Here is a 16,679-nt window from a genome sequence, read left to right on the forward strand (position 1 = left end):
TGGAGAAGAGTATTGAGAATACCATGGACTGCTAGGAAAACAAACAGATTTGTCCTGGAAAGGGTTAAACCGGGTGGCTCCTTGGAGGCAAGGATTCTGATGCTCCGTCTAACATACTTTGGACATGTTGTAAGGAGAGAGCGGTCCTTGGAGAGGGACATCATGCTTGGGAGGGTGGAGGGACGGCGCAGGAGAGGAAGGCCCTCTATGAGGTGGATTGATTCAGTGACGGGATAATTAGGATGGGAGTGCCAGAGACAGTGCGATTGGCACAGAACAGAGCGGAGTTTAGGGCTGTTGTACATAGGGTCGTTATGAGTCGCAGGCGACTCGAGGGCACATAACAACAACTGTCTATCGAGTTGGAACCAACCCATAGCTGACTTTCGGGTGGGTTTTCAGAGGCAGTTAATTGCATGGGAAGAGATTGCCCATCCTTCTCTTGCTTCTGGTGGATTTGAACCGCGTGCCTTCAGGATTGCAGTGCAGCTTCTTTCCACTAGGCCACTAGCGTTCCCCACATAAGAGATTAGCGTGAGATGTTACTGTTGTCAGGTACCACTGAGGCCACTACTGTGCTTCAGGACCCTATGAACAACACATCGAAACCTTGCCCTGCCTCACTCCAGCCTCATGGTCTCCACCATTTCAAACTTATTGTTATAGTCAATCCATCTCCTGGATCTGTTCCTATTTTTAGCTGACCCTCTATTTTCCCCTTTTATTACATTGAATAAATCATTGGAGGTACAAAATTCAATCATTTAGTCTCCTGCCTCATTTATGTCACCAAGTCCATCATTTCTAATTACTATTTATTCTACTTTGTTTCCAACTTTTACATTACAGTCACCAATGATTATGAATGCATCTTGACTGCTTGGCCAATTTGAGACTACAAAAGTTGGTAGCATTCCTCAATTTCCTCATCTTTGGCTTTAGCTGTTGTTATGTCTATTTGAATAACCTGTTAATAGTCAGACTAACATGTCTTTCTTGTGACTGTATGGATACTATCCTATCACTCACAACATTGTACTTCAGGATGGATCTGGCCGTGGGCTTTCTAACTATGACTGCAACAACACTCTTTTTTAGTTTTTTATTCCTAGCGTATTAGATCATGGATGCCAGTCCATCTTAGCTTGCTATTGCCTAGAATGCCTTTTTTCCACCCCCTCTCTCCAGGAAATTAGGCCTAGAAGGTCTTAAATACATTCCATTTCACTTTTGGCATCTTCCAGTTCTCCTACATTCGTATTTCACACATTCCATGCTCCAATTATGTTGTTAGGAGAGGCTTATCCTTGAAAAAGGACATCATCTCGGAAAGGCAGAGAGTCAGTGAAAGAGAGGAGGACCCTCAATGGATTGCCATGGTGGCTGCAGGAATGACCACAAGTATATCAGAGATGATGAGGATGGCTCAGGATAGGACAAGATTCAGATCTGTCATTCACGGGGCCACTCTAGGTAGTACTCTACTTGACGGCACTTAACAACAACAACTACTACTTTCCCCAAGATGATATAATTTTTCTAAGAGTTGGATTGTTGTCGTTGTTATGTGTCATTAAGTATTTTCTCCAAGACATCAGTTTGTTCTTTTGGCAGTCAATGGGACACTTTGTACTCTTCTCCAACACCATAGCTCAAAGGCATCAATTCTTCTCCTGTCATTCTTAGGCAACTCCCTTAATTATGTTACAACCCTGGTCTGAAAAGGGAGTTTTCTTGAAATGTAACCTGTACCTTTAGTATCATGAGAGGTAAAAGGAAGCAAACAGAGAGAACACACAGAGAGAGAAACAACAGTATCATCAAGACAGAAGAGCCAGAAGTGGAGTATGTCCCCTGGGTTAGGTTCCCACACTGGGAAACTCTTCAACACAGAGGAAGGCCAAAATACATGGGGATCTCCAAGGAATGCTGAGCCTCCAGATGCTAAAGGTAACAAGGACCTTCTTCCAGAACAGACCCACAGAGAGAATGTCTTCCCCTAGACCTAGCACCTTGAATTTCAACTTCTAGCCTCCTAACCTGTGAGAGATATACTCCTGTTTGTTAAAGCCACCCACTCTGGTATGTCTGTTATGTTGTTGTTGTTGCTATGTGTCATTGAGTCCTGACTGACTCACAGCAGATCCTCTTGTGGGTTTTCAGAAGCTTTAACTTGCATGAGAGGAGATTGTCTGTATTTCTCCTGTGGAACAACTGGTGGATTTGAATTATCTACTTTTGGATTGGTGGTTCACTCTTACCTCTGAGAGACCACACCTCCCTATATTGTTGTTGTTAGGTGTCATCAAGTCTGGTACGATCCCATGCAACATATAAAATAACAATATGATTCTAAAAATAATGGACTAGCCAAGTTGATATATATTCTAGGGAGACACAATTCAATCCATGATAGCTAGGGTTAGAGCTGAGGGCAATGGTAGTTATGTTGTTGTTGTTGTTAGGTGCTGTCAAATTGAGTACAACTCATAGCAACCCTATGAACAGAAGATCTGAACCCTGTTCTATCCTGTGCCATCCTCACACTTCCTGACACATAAGAGCCCATTGCAGAAGGCACTGTGTCAATCCACCTGGTTGAGGGTCTTCCTTTCTTTCACCGACCCTCCACCCTCTCCAGCATCATGTCCTTCTCCCAGGAATAGCACCTCCTTGCAACATGCCCAAAGTATAAGAGTTGAAGCCTCATCATTCTTGCCCCCAAAGAGCACTCTGGCTGCATCCTCTCCAAGACATAGCTGTTTGTTCTCTTGGCCATCCATGGGATGCTCCGTCCTCTTATCCAACAACACAGCTCAAAGGCGTCAATTATTTTCTGTCATCCTTATTCATTGTCCAGCACTCAGATGCATAGCTAGTAATTGGAAAGACTATGGTCTGAATCATACACGCCTTAGTCTTCAAACTGACATCATTACTCCTCAATATTTTGGAAAATTTTCCAGATTTTCCCAGTGCAATGCATCTCCTTATATCCTGACTGCTGGTACACAGGAATATCAATCAGGATGTGTTAATAATAATTGGTGACTGGAATGGAAAAGTAGGAAACAGTGAAGAAGGAACAATAGTTGGAAAATATGGGCTTGGTAATAGAAATAAAGCTGAAAATAGAATGATTAAATTTTGTATTTACAATGATTTATTCATTGCAAATACCTTTTTTTAAAGATACAAAAGATGACTGTACGTGTGGCTCTCATGTGATGTGCTGCATGAGAATCAGATTAACTACATTTGTGGAAGAAATCATTGGAGAAGCTCAAAATAGGCAGTCAAAACTAGGTGAGGGGCAACTGTAGGTCAGATCATCAATTACTCATATGAAAGTTCAAATTGAGGTTGAAGAAAGTGAAAATAACTTTGCAGGAACCAAGATATGATCTTGAATCAATTTTATCTTAATTTCATGATCATCATAGGTCTAGGTTTGATGCATTGAACACCAATGATTAAAAATCAGATGAGTTATGGGATGATATAAAAAATATCATCCATGGAGAAAGCAAAGATTATTACAGAAACAGAAGAGAAACTAAAAATAGAGATGGATATCAGAAGAGACGCTAAAGATTGCACTGAAGCATTGAAAGGCACAAATGAAACGAAACATGTCAGAGCGAAAGAACTGAACAGGTGATTTCAAGGGCAGCTTGGGAGGACAAAGCAAAGTATTATAATGGAATGTGCAGAGAGCTGGAATTGGAGAATAAAAAAGGAAGAACTCACTGCACTTCTCAAGCCAAAAACAGAAAACAAATTTAAGCCTTGTGTTGCAATATTGAAAGATACTATGAGCAATATATTGAATGACCAAGAAAACATCAAAAGAAGATGGAAGGAATAAGAAGATGAACAGAGTCACTGTACCAGAAAGTATTGATTGACACTGAAAAATTTCAGGAAGTACCATATGAATAGGAGCCAATGGTAACAAAGGAGGAAATAGAAGCTTCATTGAAGGCATTGGCAAAAAATAAGGCCCCAGGAATTGATAGGATACCAATTGACTTGTTTCAATAGCAGATGCAGCCTTGGATGCACTCACCAGTCTATGCCAGGAAATTTGGAGGACAGCTGTCTGGCCAACAGATTGGAAGAGGCCCATAGTTGTTTCCATTCCCAAGAAAGGGGACCCAACTGAAAATTGAAATTTTTGAGCAATATAATTGATATCACATGCAAGGAAAATTCTGCTGAAGAACATTTTAAAATGGCTGAAACAATGCACAGATAAGGAATGACAGAAATTCAAGTGGGATTTAGAAGAGGCTATAGCACCAGGGATATCATTGCTAATGTCAGATGGATCCTGACTCAAAGTGAGGAATACCAGAAGAATGTCTATTTGTGGTTTATTGACTATGCAAAGGCATTTTACTGTGTGAATCATGACAAGTTGTGGCTGACATTGAAAAGAATGGGAGTTATAGCAACACTCGATAAGGAAGACATGAGGCAAACCTAATTGTCTCTCTCATTTTGTACCATCATCAAGCAGGATAAATGGCCAGAGGCAAACCACAGCGGTGTGCACGGATCTTTCCCCAAATGGATTATGAAGCATCTCTCATGCGGCTTCAGCACCACCTGGAAGTGCTTGCACATTTTCCAAGTTAACCATACCTCAGTCTCCTGCTATGGTGGATTGGACTGTCTGAACTCCTATTAATGCAGGTCCTTCCTCACAAACACTGGATGCATCACATCTCTATCTACTTAAGATCTTTAGTGTTTCAGTTATTGCTCTCACCCCCCTGAATCAAAACCCTAAAAACTTCAGATGGTACTAAATGCTTTTCTCTCTCAGCTCTTGCTTGCATTTTGAGCTAGAAGCCACAGTGCAGATGTAGGGAGAAGAGGCTGGGGATGACCTTGTCCTCCAAAGTCTTTGGCATTTCCTCACCTTGCCCTTCCTGTCTGGGTTTCCCTGTAGGCGCCTAGGTTGTTGTTGACAGAGGAGAAATGTGAAGAACAGGGACATTCTCACTTAATGGGTTTAGTTATGGTAATGTGTTGCATTTTCTGCCCTTGGCAGGTTATTTCAAGCTGCCTTTATTCTGTTGGGTCTTACATAAGTTTCCTGGCAACACCCCTATTGGGCTCCTCTGATTACCTTTTTGGTATACCTCTCCTGCAATCCTTCATGTGCCATTCCCTTCTTATTCACTGGTTAGACTCTTCGCACCCACAATTCCTCCATTCAGTCTTCTTGGGAAGGGTCAGTTTAAAGACTTTACCCACTTGCCCCCTCAAGCTCTGTTGGAATGCAGCTACCTCCCAAGACAGTTCTCTCACTTTGCTACTAAAGCCATTAGCCAGCCACCCTCAGACATTGCCTGGTGTGTCTGTTGTGCTTCCCAAGTGCACAATGAAGAACCATTCACTCGGTTTAGTGTTAAGGGAAAATACCTCTTCCCTTTCTCCCCAACAGCAAAGAGATGAAACCCTTTGTTACATAGTTGATTCTGGCTCATAGGAAACCCCATCAGTAGAGTTAGAACCCCTCTGAGTAGAGTTAGACCTCCCCACCCCCAGGGTTTTCCAGGCTGTAATCTTTCTAGAAACAGACAGGCACATCTTTCTTCTGCAGAACAGCTCATAGGTCAAACAGATGACTTTTCAAAGCACTTAGCCACCACGTCACCAGGGCTTCTTCTCTTGTCAATACTGCTGCAATTTTCTCCAGAAAGTCTCCTCACTTCATCTGCCTTTTCTCTCTCCACTTTAATTTCAACCCTTTCATATCCTCAATGTGGCTGATGTGCTTAGGGTTTTAAAATGGATTTTTAGGTATCTCTTTGCAAGTCCTGCAGAGAAAGCTTAGCTCCTTGCCCTGGAAGGTGGAATTTTTGTGTTTGTATGTACTGCTTTGGATTCTCAATTAAAATTGAAGATGAGCTGTATTTTAGCATCTTCCACAAATCCATATCTATTCATAGCCAACTCTACATGAGATAGCATGGTAAAAGGCTTGTGGGTTGAGTGAGAAATAAAAAATGCAAAAAAACCCCCAAAAAAACCAAAAAAAATGCACATAGAGTAAGCAGTGAGCGTGATTGTAGACACTTGCATGATTGCTCACCTTGGGATCTAGCCAATCATCTTTTCCTGGGGTCCTGTGATGCTTCTTTTTGCAACAACTCAAATGAATCTCTTTTCCCTGCCTCTCACAGCCAAGGCAAAGAACCCCTGAACTGAATTTTCTTCTCTGCAAATATTTTTCCTGAGGACTACACCCTTGATTTCATCTCACGTAGTCCAACCCTCCAAAACCAGGCCAGGCAACATAGAGTCAGGGACATATTACTGTATCAGCAAGATAAAACGTGGGTTTATTTATCCCTTTTTACTAATCTGTACTGAACAGTATCATATGGATTTCACTGTATCTTTGATGTGATAAAAAAATGATGTAAAATGCTTCACCCCAGATTATTAAATGATCCTACTCTTACTTTGTAAATAGAAGAATGTCTGTGCTTCATTGACTGTGCAAAGGCACTTAACTGTACACATCACAACAAATTGTGGCTAACCTTGAGAAAAATGGGAATCCCAGAACATTTGATTGTGCTCATGTGAAACCTGTATATGACCGAGAAACTATTGTCTGAACAGAGCAAGGAAACACTGCATGATTCAAAATCAAGAAAGGAGTGTGTTGGGGATGTGTCCTTTCTCCCTACCCTCTCAATCTATATGCAGAACAGATCATTCAGAAGCTGGGCTCTATGAAGATGAATGTGGCGTCAGGATTGGAGGAAGACTAATGAACAACTGTGTTATGCAGATGACACAACTTTGCTCACCAAAACTGAGAAGGACTTGAAACATTTGCTGCAGAAAATCAAGAACTGTAGTCTTCAATATGGATTGCATCTCAACATCAAGAAAACAAAGAGTCTCACCACTGGGCCAATTGGCATTATCATGATGATAAAGAAAAGATTGAGATTATAAACGATTTCATCTTGCTCAGGTCCACAATCAACACTCTTGGCACGAGCAGCCAGAAAATATAAAAATGAGTTGCTTTGGGAAAGTCTGCTAACACTGACCTCTCTAGATTACTAAGGAGCAACAATGTCAATCTAGAGACCAAGATAAGGAGCAATGATGTCAATCTAGAGATTAAGGTGTGCCTGATTCAAGCCAAGGTCTTCTCAATTACATGCTATACATCTGGTAGCTGGACAATGACTAAGTATGACAGAAGAAGAATCTATGCCTTTGAGTTGTGGTACTGAAGAAGAATATTGAACATAGTGTGGACTGACAAGAAAACAACCTGTCCTGGATAAGGTGAAATCAGGCTGCTCCTTAGAGGAAGAAATTGTAAAGTTCCATCTCACATACTTTGGGCTTGTTGTCATGAAAGACCAGTCTTTGGAGAAGCACATCAAGCTTGGAAGGGTGGAGGATCTGAGCAGGAGAAGAGCCTGGATGAGACAGATTGACACAGTGACTGTGACAATGGGACAGGTGTGTCAGAGATCATGAGATTGGCTCAAGATAGGGCAGGAGTCAGAGCTATTATTCATAGGGTTGCTATGAGCCATAGTCGACTTGATGGCACATAACAACAGCAACAACTCTTACCTTGCTTACTGGGTAGCCTGGCATTGATTAAAGGCCTGCTGAAGTTGAAGTCAACAACACAGAAACTTTTTGGAACTCAAGCAATGCCAGTTGGAACCTCATTTCCTGATTACTTGATAGGAAACCACTATTTTCCTGTGACAGCAGAGACAAGAACCTTCTGGAAGATGGTGAAACCAGAGAAAAAGGGCATGGCCTCTCCTTCCAGAAGACATTCCTTAGATGCAATTTCATTTCCTGACTTAAAGTAGATATTAATTTCTTTCTTGAGATTGGCTTTGGTTTCTCCTCACAAATCAGAAAAATACTTCTTCCTCAGAATCCTTTTCCTACTGCTTCTGCCCTCTGAAGAGGGCACAGGGTTTCTGGGAGTTAGATCCAACTCCATGATGCTTAAAAACAAACAGCAAATACATTTTCTTCCTCTTTTTGGTGGTATTGCCCTTGGTTCTACTCCATGTTCTTCAGTAAATTCTGCCTTTTTATTCTACTTCTTGCTGGGAAAGTAATTTGGAGAAAGAACTTTTTGAAGCATACAAACTGCTTGCCAGGATCTAGCTTTTTCTTTGTTTTCTTGAGGACAAGTATCCTTTTTATTATTTTCCTTTTATTCCTTTAAAAATCTTAGTTTTTTATTTGCCTTTTCATATTCACTTTGCTTATGTCTTATTTATGCTTTCTAATTTCCCTTTATTTCTTTGTAAAATATTTCATTCATTTCACAATTAAAGAAGATGCTCAAGTTCCTACTTGAAAAAATACTCTTAATCTTCTTGCTTGCTGTGTCATCTTTTGCTTGTCTTAAATTCCTCTTTTTGGCTTGATATTTAAAAATCCAACTACCTTCTCTTCCTCTGTTTTCACATCAATATTTTACTTTATGACCTGTGTCTAGAAGAACCAGCAGGAAGGTGGGTGCGGGGATGTTAATAGTAGGAAGGGACATTACACGCAAAGAATGATGGAAATAATTTCCCCTCATCTTTCTGAGCTATCTGTACAGTAGTTCCTTTGAAACTTCTGTCTTAGTTTCTTAGCATTGTCTTTACAGAATGATCATCTGTGAGAACAGAAATTTATTTTCTCATAGTGCTGAAGGTTAAAAGCCTGACACTGACTCTAGATGGAGATTATTTGTCATCCCTTTCAACTTCTAGACCTACCAGCAATCCTTGGCGTTCTTAGACTTGTGCATGTCTCACATCATGTCTTCTCCCCATGTGTCTGTGTTCTGTGTCTGTATTCCCCTTTATAAAACTCTACTCAGAAGAAACTGCATTTAGGTCCATCTATTCTGCATCAGAGAGCTAGACAATGACTAAAGACAACAGAAGAAGAATCCATGTCTTTGAGTTGTGGTGCTGGAGAAGAGTCTTGAACATATACCATGGACTGCCAAGAAAACAAATAAGTTTGTCTTGGAGAGGGTGAAACCAAGGATCTCCTTGGAGGCTAGGATTTTGAAGCTCTGTCTCATACTTTAAGCACATGGACAGGAGGGACCAGTCCTTGGAGAAGGACATCATACTTGAAAGGGTGGAGGGACAGCGCAGAAGAGGAAGAGCTCAGATGAGATGGATTGACTCAGTGACTGGGGTAATGAGGGTAGGTGCGTTGTAATCAGTGAGACCAGCTCAGGACAGCGCAGGGCTCAGAGCTGTTACAGCACAAAGTGTTGCTATGAGTCACAGGTGATTAGATGGCACAAAACAACAACATTCTGGCTTTAAAGCTCTGTCTCACATACTTTGGGCACATGGCCAGAAAGGACCAGTCCTTGGAGAAAAACATCATGCTTGGAAGGGTGAAGGGTCAGTGCAGGAGAGAAAGACCCTGGATGAGATGGAATAGGGATAGATGTATCAGAGTCAGTGAGACTGTGTCAGGACAGGGCAGGCTTCAGAGCTGTTGTACATAGGGTTGCTATGAGTCACAGGTGACTCATTGGCACATAACAATAACAATTCTCCTATGAGGTGGTTAGCATAACAACAATAACAACAACAAAACCATTATATCACATAGTCAGGGAACTCTCATGGCCCAGTATTAATGACTTACACTGCTAACTCAAAGGCAAATGGTTTGAATCCATCAGTGGCTGCCAGGAGAAAACCAGCAATCTCCTCCCATGCAATTTACTGCCACTGGGAACCTGCTGGAGGGTCAGCTATGGGTCAGTTCAAACACCACAGCGCGTAACAGCCTTTCACACGGCTGTACTCACAGGTGCAGAAGTTAGGACTTTAGTGCATTTTCTGAGGCTCAGTGATTGAACCTGGATCACTTCCTGAAAGCATCCTATCTCTCCTTTGTTTACACTTTTGCCTGCTCTGGGACAGTCCAGTTTCTCTGGAGTACTTGCTAGGCCATGTTTAGTGTGTAAACTATCCTCTTCATACATGTAGCCTCAACATTCTAAAATCCAGATTAACCTTCATCGAGGCACTGTGACTATATTGCAGGCATAAAGACAAAGTGGGTGCAGGGTTAAGTCCACTGGGGAAGTACAACCTGTAGATTCATTGCCTACAAGTCTCTTCTGACTCAAATGACAGGATACAACTGCCACACACAGTTGCCGAGCCTGTAATCTTCCTGAGAGCAGGCTGCCATGTCTTTCTCCCAGGTAAGCACTAGCTTCTCTATAAATTCCCAGGACTTTTCTACTCACTTAGATCTAACTTGGCGATACTTAAAAACAAACAGCAGATATATTTTCTTCCTCCTTTTGGTGGGACTGCCCTTGATTCTACTCCATATATTTCAACAAATTTCTGCCTCCCTGGCCAGAACTATGTCACACATACATCTCTCTCTTCCACAAAGGGAGTCTGAGAAGGTGAGAATCAGAGAAAACTCACTAGGGACAGCAGGAAAGGGCTCAAGTGTGTCAGAGGTGATGAGGAGGGCACAGGATAGGATAGAGTTCAGGGCTGTAGTTCACAGGGCCACTATGAGTCCTCCTCAACTTGACAGCACCTAACAAAAACACTATACATTTTGCCAAAGAACAGTATGAAAACCTCCCCCAACCTGAATGGTTTGAAAAAGAAATTGACAATTAATGGTTTAGAAAGTTGGGGAATTTAATGGAGCTCTGGTGACTACTTGCAAGTGTGTGGCACTGCTAATTAAAGGCATTGAGTCTCTTGTGGTTCCTCCTCAGGAGGAAGATGCACAGGCTTCTGTTTGGGTTTATAGCCTTGGAAGCTCAAAGGAAGGTTGCTATGAGTTGGAATTGACTTGATGGCAGCAATGAGCTGAGTTTTTATAAGACCCTTTACTGGTGTAGTATGTAGTATGTTGCACTGCTGACCAAAAGGCCATGCATTTCCAGCAATTTCGGACAGCTGATCTTTGACAAAGAGTCCATTAAGCAGGGAGAAGCGAGCCTCTTTAACAAATAGTGCTGGCAGGATAGGATATCCATTTGCAGAAAATGGAAACAAGATACAAGATCCATACTCCACACAATATTAAAAGAAAATCTAACTCAAGATGGGTCAAGGACCTTGCCATAAAACCTATAAAAGCTAATCACAGGAAGTATTGGGGCAAATTTATGAGTCCTAATCAATGGCATAAATAGACTATAACATATCACTGACAAGTGCACAATCAGCAGAGGAGAAACTGGATAATAAGGACCTCCTGGAAATGAAATCCTTCTGTATAACAAAATAGTCCTCTACAAGAGTGAAAAGGGAATCTAAAGACTGGGGGGGGGGGGAGTTGGCAACAACATATCACACAAGAGACGCATCTCCAAAATTTTTAGAAAACTCCAGCACCTCAAAACAAAAAATAAATCAATTACAAAGTGAGCAAAGGACATGAAAAGACATTTCACCAACGAATAGCCAACAGACATACGAAGAAATAAAGATCACTAGCTATGATGTGTGCCACGGAGTCGTAACCAACTCATAGTGACCCTCCAGAAGACTTTCAGAGACTGTAAATTACTCAGGAGGAGATTGCCAATGTGTCCCATGGACCAGCTGGTGCACTCAAACTTCATGCCTGTGGGTTGGCAGTACAATGCCTTATTACCAGGCTATCAGTTCTCCTTCACTAGCTATTAGAAAGATGCAAATCCAAGCACCTATGAAATATCGTCTCACCCCAGCAACAAGAACAAAGTTCAACAAGATAGCTAAAAGATGGAAACAACTCCAAGTGTCTATAGGCAAATGAATGGCTAAAGAAACTGGTACATTCACACAATTATGTAGCACCTAAAGACTGACACAGTAGCTGGGGTAATGAAGGTACGTGTGTCTGAGGCAGTGAGATTGGCTCAGGATAGAGCATGGTTCAGAGCTATTGTCACAGATGATTCGATGGCACATACCAACAATAACAAAGATGAAAGCCTCATAAAACACTTTACAACGTGGACGGGATAATAGTGAGCAATATAAATCACTCGTAGAAGGACTATAATATTATAAAATCACTGTTATAAAAAGCTCTGAAACGATTTACACATGAACTACAATAATTCTTGTATAGTTACCAGGGATGGAATGGAAAGGAAAAGGGACTGAAAATTAATGAACAGATAAATTGAGTGAAGGGAAATAAGGGTCTGATCCGACACTGTAATTAATTAATTGTATTGTTGTTGTACTGTGACATGGATGTGTCAAATGCGTTAATGGCTGGTTACCCAATGCGGACAGAGAGTGGGGTGGAGCTCCCCGATGAAAACAAGCTTGGAAGCAGGAGTGTCATCCACTTCCATAGTAGCTTGCCTCTGGAAACCCTATGAACCTGGAGAAAGGATGAAAGGCACCCAAGCATCAAGGACTCTCCTTCATAGGGTCGCTATAAGTCGCCGGCGACTCAACGGCACTTAACAACAATAATATCAACATAGAGAGAGAGATCAGCTGGCCCAGTGGACAGAAAGTGATGCTACCAAGCCAGAGGTGGGTGACTTTTAATCCGTGGCCCTCGGGCCTGTCTTTCATTGTTTTTGTTCATACATTCCTCTAGGTCGTACAGACCTGGTGTACAAGTTGCTGTACCACGGTCACTTGTGATTTCTGTGAGGCTGAACATTGTGACACTGATGTGTCAAATGCATTAATGGCTGGCTACCCAATGCGGACAGAGAGTGGGGTGGAACTCCCCAATGAAAACAAGCTTGGAAGGAGGAGGGACATCCACTTCCATAATAGCTTGCCTCCGGAAACCCTATGAACCTGGAGAGAGGATGAGAGACACCCAAGCGTCGAGGATTCTCCTTCATAGGGTCACTATGAGTAGCTTGCGACCCATAGTGACCTTATGTACAACAGCCCTAAACCCTGCTCTGTCCAGTGCCAATCTCACTCTCTCAGACAAACCCACCCCAATTACCCCAGTCACTGAATCAATCTACCTTATGGAGAGTTTCCCCCTCCTGTGCTGTCTCTCCACCCTCCCAAGCATGATGTCGCTCTCCAAGGACTGTTCCCTCCTTACAACATGTCCAAAGTATGTCAGATGAAGCCCCAGAATCCTTGCCTCCAAAGAGCAGTCTGGTTTAACCCTCTCTAGGATAAACCTGTTCACTTTCTTAGCAGTCCAATACTCTTCTCCAGCACCACAGCTCAAAGGCATCAATTCTCCTTCTATCCTCCCTAGTCATTGTCCAACTCTCTGATGCATAGTAAGTGATTGCTAAGACCATGGCCTGTATCAGGTGAACCTTAGTCTCCAGAGTGACACCATTGCTCTTCAGTACTTTGGAGAGGTCCCTAATAGCAGACTTTCCTATCGCAATATGTCTTTTAATTTCCTGGCTGCTGGTGCCAAGAGTGTTGACTGTGGAGCCAAGCAAACTAAAACTGTGAACACTCTCAATCTCTTCACCATCCATCCTGATGCTGCCAATTGGTCCAGTGGTGAGAATCTTTGTCTTCTTGGCATTGAGCCTCAATCCATATTGAAGGGTGCAGTCCTTGACCCTCTGCAGCAAGTGCTTCAGGTTCTCCTCAGTTTCAGCAAGCAGGGTTGTATCACGTGCATAATGCAGATTGTTAACAGATCTTCCACCTATCCTGACCCCACATTTCTCCTCACAGAGCCCAGCTTCCAGGATAATCTGTTCTGCATATAGGTTGAAAACTTACGGGAATAGGACACATCCCTGGCATACACCCTTCCCAATTTAATTATATTAATCTTTTAATTAATACATTAAAGTTCCTTAATTAATATGTCCCATTCTTTAAATAATAAAAAGCAAAATGTCCATGAATGATTGGATGAAAAACCAATATGATCTGATATGTAAACTTTAATGAAATAAAAAATTTAATAAAAACAAAACCTAAACTTTTGAAATTTACTTTTTTTCCATTTTAGTCCTTCCTCTATTTCCCATCATTTTTATTACTTTTTTGTTTATTCTTCCATTACTTATTTTTGAAAATCAAGCAAATATACATGCAATCTTGAAATGTTTGCAACTATCACGGTTTACAGGTGACTAATATATGGAAACAAGAGTGGCATCCACTTCTTAAATAACTTGCCTCTGGAAACTCCATGAACTTTGAAAAATGTCGATAGTTGTTGAGGGGCTTCAGGCCTTTTGTTCACAGAGTCGCTATGAGCTGTGCTCAACCTGAAGACAATCAACAACAACATCTTGAGTAGGTACAGGATTCTTACATTGCAGTTCTTTTCTTAGTAATCTATCTTCCATTGTTGTAAAATAAAAGTCTAATAAGAATATTAACAGGATTTATAAGAGGATACACACACACACACACACACAGGATGTATATATAAGAGGATAGATCCAGAAGACCCCCCTGCCCACAAGTCTAACATGAGTAAGATTTATGGAACATAAAAGGGAGAAAACAAAAGCATTAGAGGCTAGGCAATAATTATACAAATAACAGAATAATGGAGCACTGGTGGCTTAGTGGCAAGGAGTTTCGCTACCAGACCAAAGCACATGGTTGGAATCTACCAGCTGTTCATGAGAAAGATGGTAAGTCTCTTCCTGGGTGATTTACTGCCTTGGAGAAGATGCTGGAGGATCAGCTCTGAGTCAATTCTGGCTCTATGGTACATAATAAAAATAAAATAAACATCTGTACAGCTTTCATCATCATCAGATAAAGGCACCTCTCTTTTGAGTAGTAATTCCAATTCCTCTGTTTCTGCCACATCCACTGGACTTTCCCCATGCTTATTGGCTTGAAATGGATTTCCACCATGACGAAGTAATAGTTTCACTATATCTCTGTGCCCACTACTAGCAGAATCATGGAGTGGAGTGTCATCATCTAGTCCTTGTGTGTTAACATCTGCTTCAGCTGCTATGAGTACCTTAGCAACATCATAATATCCAACATTGCAAGCTTCATGCAGAGGCGTCCAACCTGCAAAATCTTTCACATTCACATTTGCCCCTAAACTTATTAACTCTTTGACTTGTTTCACATCTCCTCGAATAGCTGCCATATGTAAAGGAGTTTCACCACGTTCATTTCTCTTATTAATTTTATCTTTTTGTCGAGATGAGGAACTTGGAAGCTTTTTTTGAGTTGGTGTTGTTTGTGATGGATGATTTGGTATAGAATCTGGACTGTTGTCTCTTGCTGTCATCTGCATAAGAAGTGCCATTTGCTTTCGTTCCGAAAGTGGATAACCAAAGAGAATGCTAACTGGGGTGGATTTCTTATTTGAAGCTTCTTTTTTTGCCTTCTTCTTTTCTGGACCTTCTTTCTCCGTGTCTGAATCTCGTTCTTCATTTCTTGATGGACTAATGGTAAAAGGCAGTTTACGTTTCATAGATGATTTCTCCTTCATCTCCTTGACCACATCACCTTGATCAATTTTTGGTGTTTTGCTATAGGATGCAATCTTGTCTTTACTCTTTCTTCCACATGGTTTTTCTACCATATTGCTGTCACTGTCAGAATTTTCACTATGAACTGATTTTGTGAACCCAGATTTGGGCATCTTCCAGCTGTGCTCAGCTAGCTGTTTCTTTTATCAATCTTCTCATCCTGGACCTGGCTCTGGGGAGGGGCCAGCCTGCACACGGTGGGGTCTCTTCTCCGGCACTGGCAAAGACTAGACCCCCTTCCTATACTCTCGCCACGCCCCCTGGTGCTGACGGACTCCAGACACGGATCTTGACAGGAAGACCTCAACCCGGAACTGAGGATCCAGCACTGTCGTTGTCGGTAGCTTCGTCGCCGCTGCAACCGCCACTGCCGCCGCGGGGTCGGGTTTGAAAACATCTCGGAGCGATCTGAAGTTTACTTTTTAAAGGAATAATAACTACTAATGTTCTTGGTTGAGGGTAAAAAAAAGAAAGGAAGTCTTGATAAGATGGATTGATAGAGGGTAACAATAGACTTGTGCAAATTAGAGATCTTGAGGATGGCACTAGCTAAGTCAAACTTCACATGTGTTTGTGGGCTGCTATGAGTGATAATCAACTCTGGCAACTAACATCATGTTCATGCTGCTTGCTAGGTGCTAGACATTGCTTGAAATATTTTACACTGATATTCTGTAGTCGTCACAGCATTTATGGGAACTCATGTAAATGTAATCTCTAGTTCACATACAAGGGAATTGAGGCACAGAAAAGTTTGATTTAGGATTCAAGGTCATATCGCCAATAAGTGATGCATTCCTATATTTTCACTACACATTTAATGTTGCTTTGCTTGGTTTTAAGTTTTACATCAAGTGAAACTGCACTTTATATTTTATAAGATTTTTCCTCCCCCCCCCCCCCAATATTATCGACGTTGCAAGTTATAGGTTAAGTTCCCTCTTTTGGACTGTGGTGTGGTACGCATGCTGCGGGTCTGAGCACAGCCGTTATGGTGACTGTGCAGTAAGACCAGGCGGTGTGTGCTCTGTCATACAGAGGCCAGCGATAACTCAGAATCAACTCAACAGTGCCCACCAGCAACAGCAACACATGAATATGCAGATAAACAACCACTTGTTTATCTGTGAACGCTTGGGTTGTTTTATAACTTTTAACCCTTACATGAAAGTGGAGATAAACTTTTTTTTTTTTT

The 16,679-nt window shown here is 41.7% G+C and overlaps 1 protein-coding gene across 1 annotated transcript in view; it reads right to left on the reverse strand.

Moving 5' to 3' along the window:
- LOC102870267 (ankyrin repeat domain-containing protein 12-like) overlaps positions 1 to 15,597 on the reverse strand; it is a 115,482-nt gene extending 99,885 nt beyond the window's left edge. The window contains exon 1 of the mRNA XM_006887979.1: positions 14,730 to 15,597. Coding sequence (XP_006888041.1) covers positions 14,730 to 15,597 — 868 coding nt within the window. The remainder of the gene's footprint in view (positions 1 to 14,729) is intronic.
- Positions 15,598 to 16,679: the final 1,082 nt, after the last annotated feature.

This window comes from Elephantulus edwardii, unplaced genomic scaffold (assembly GCF_000299155.1).
Source record: "Elephantulus edwardii isolate Elephantulus edwardi_28Jun2011 unplaced genomic scaffold, EleEdw1.0 scaffold00063, whole genome shotgun sequence".
NCBI classification, from domain to species: domain Eukaryota; kingdom Metazoa; phylum Chordata; class Mammalia; order Macroscelidea; family Macroscelididae; genus Elephantulus; species Elephantulus edwardii.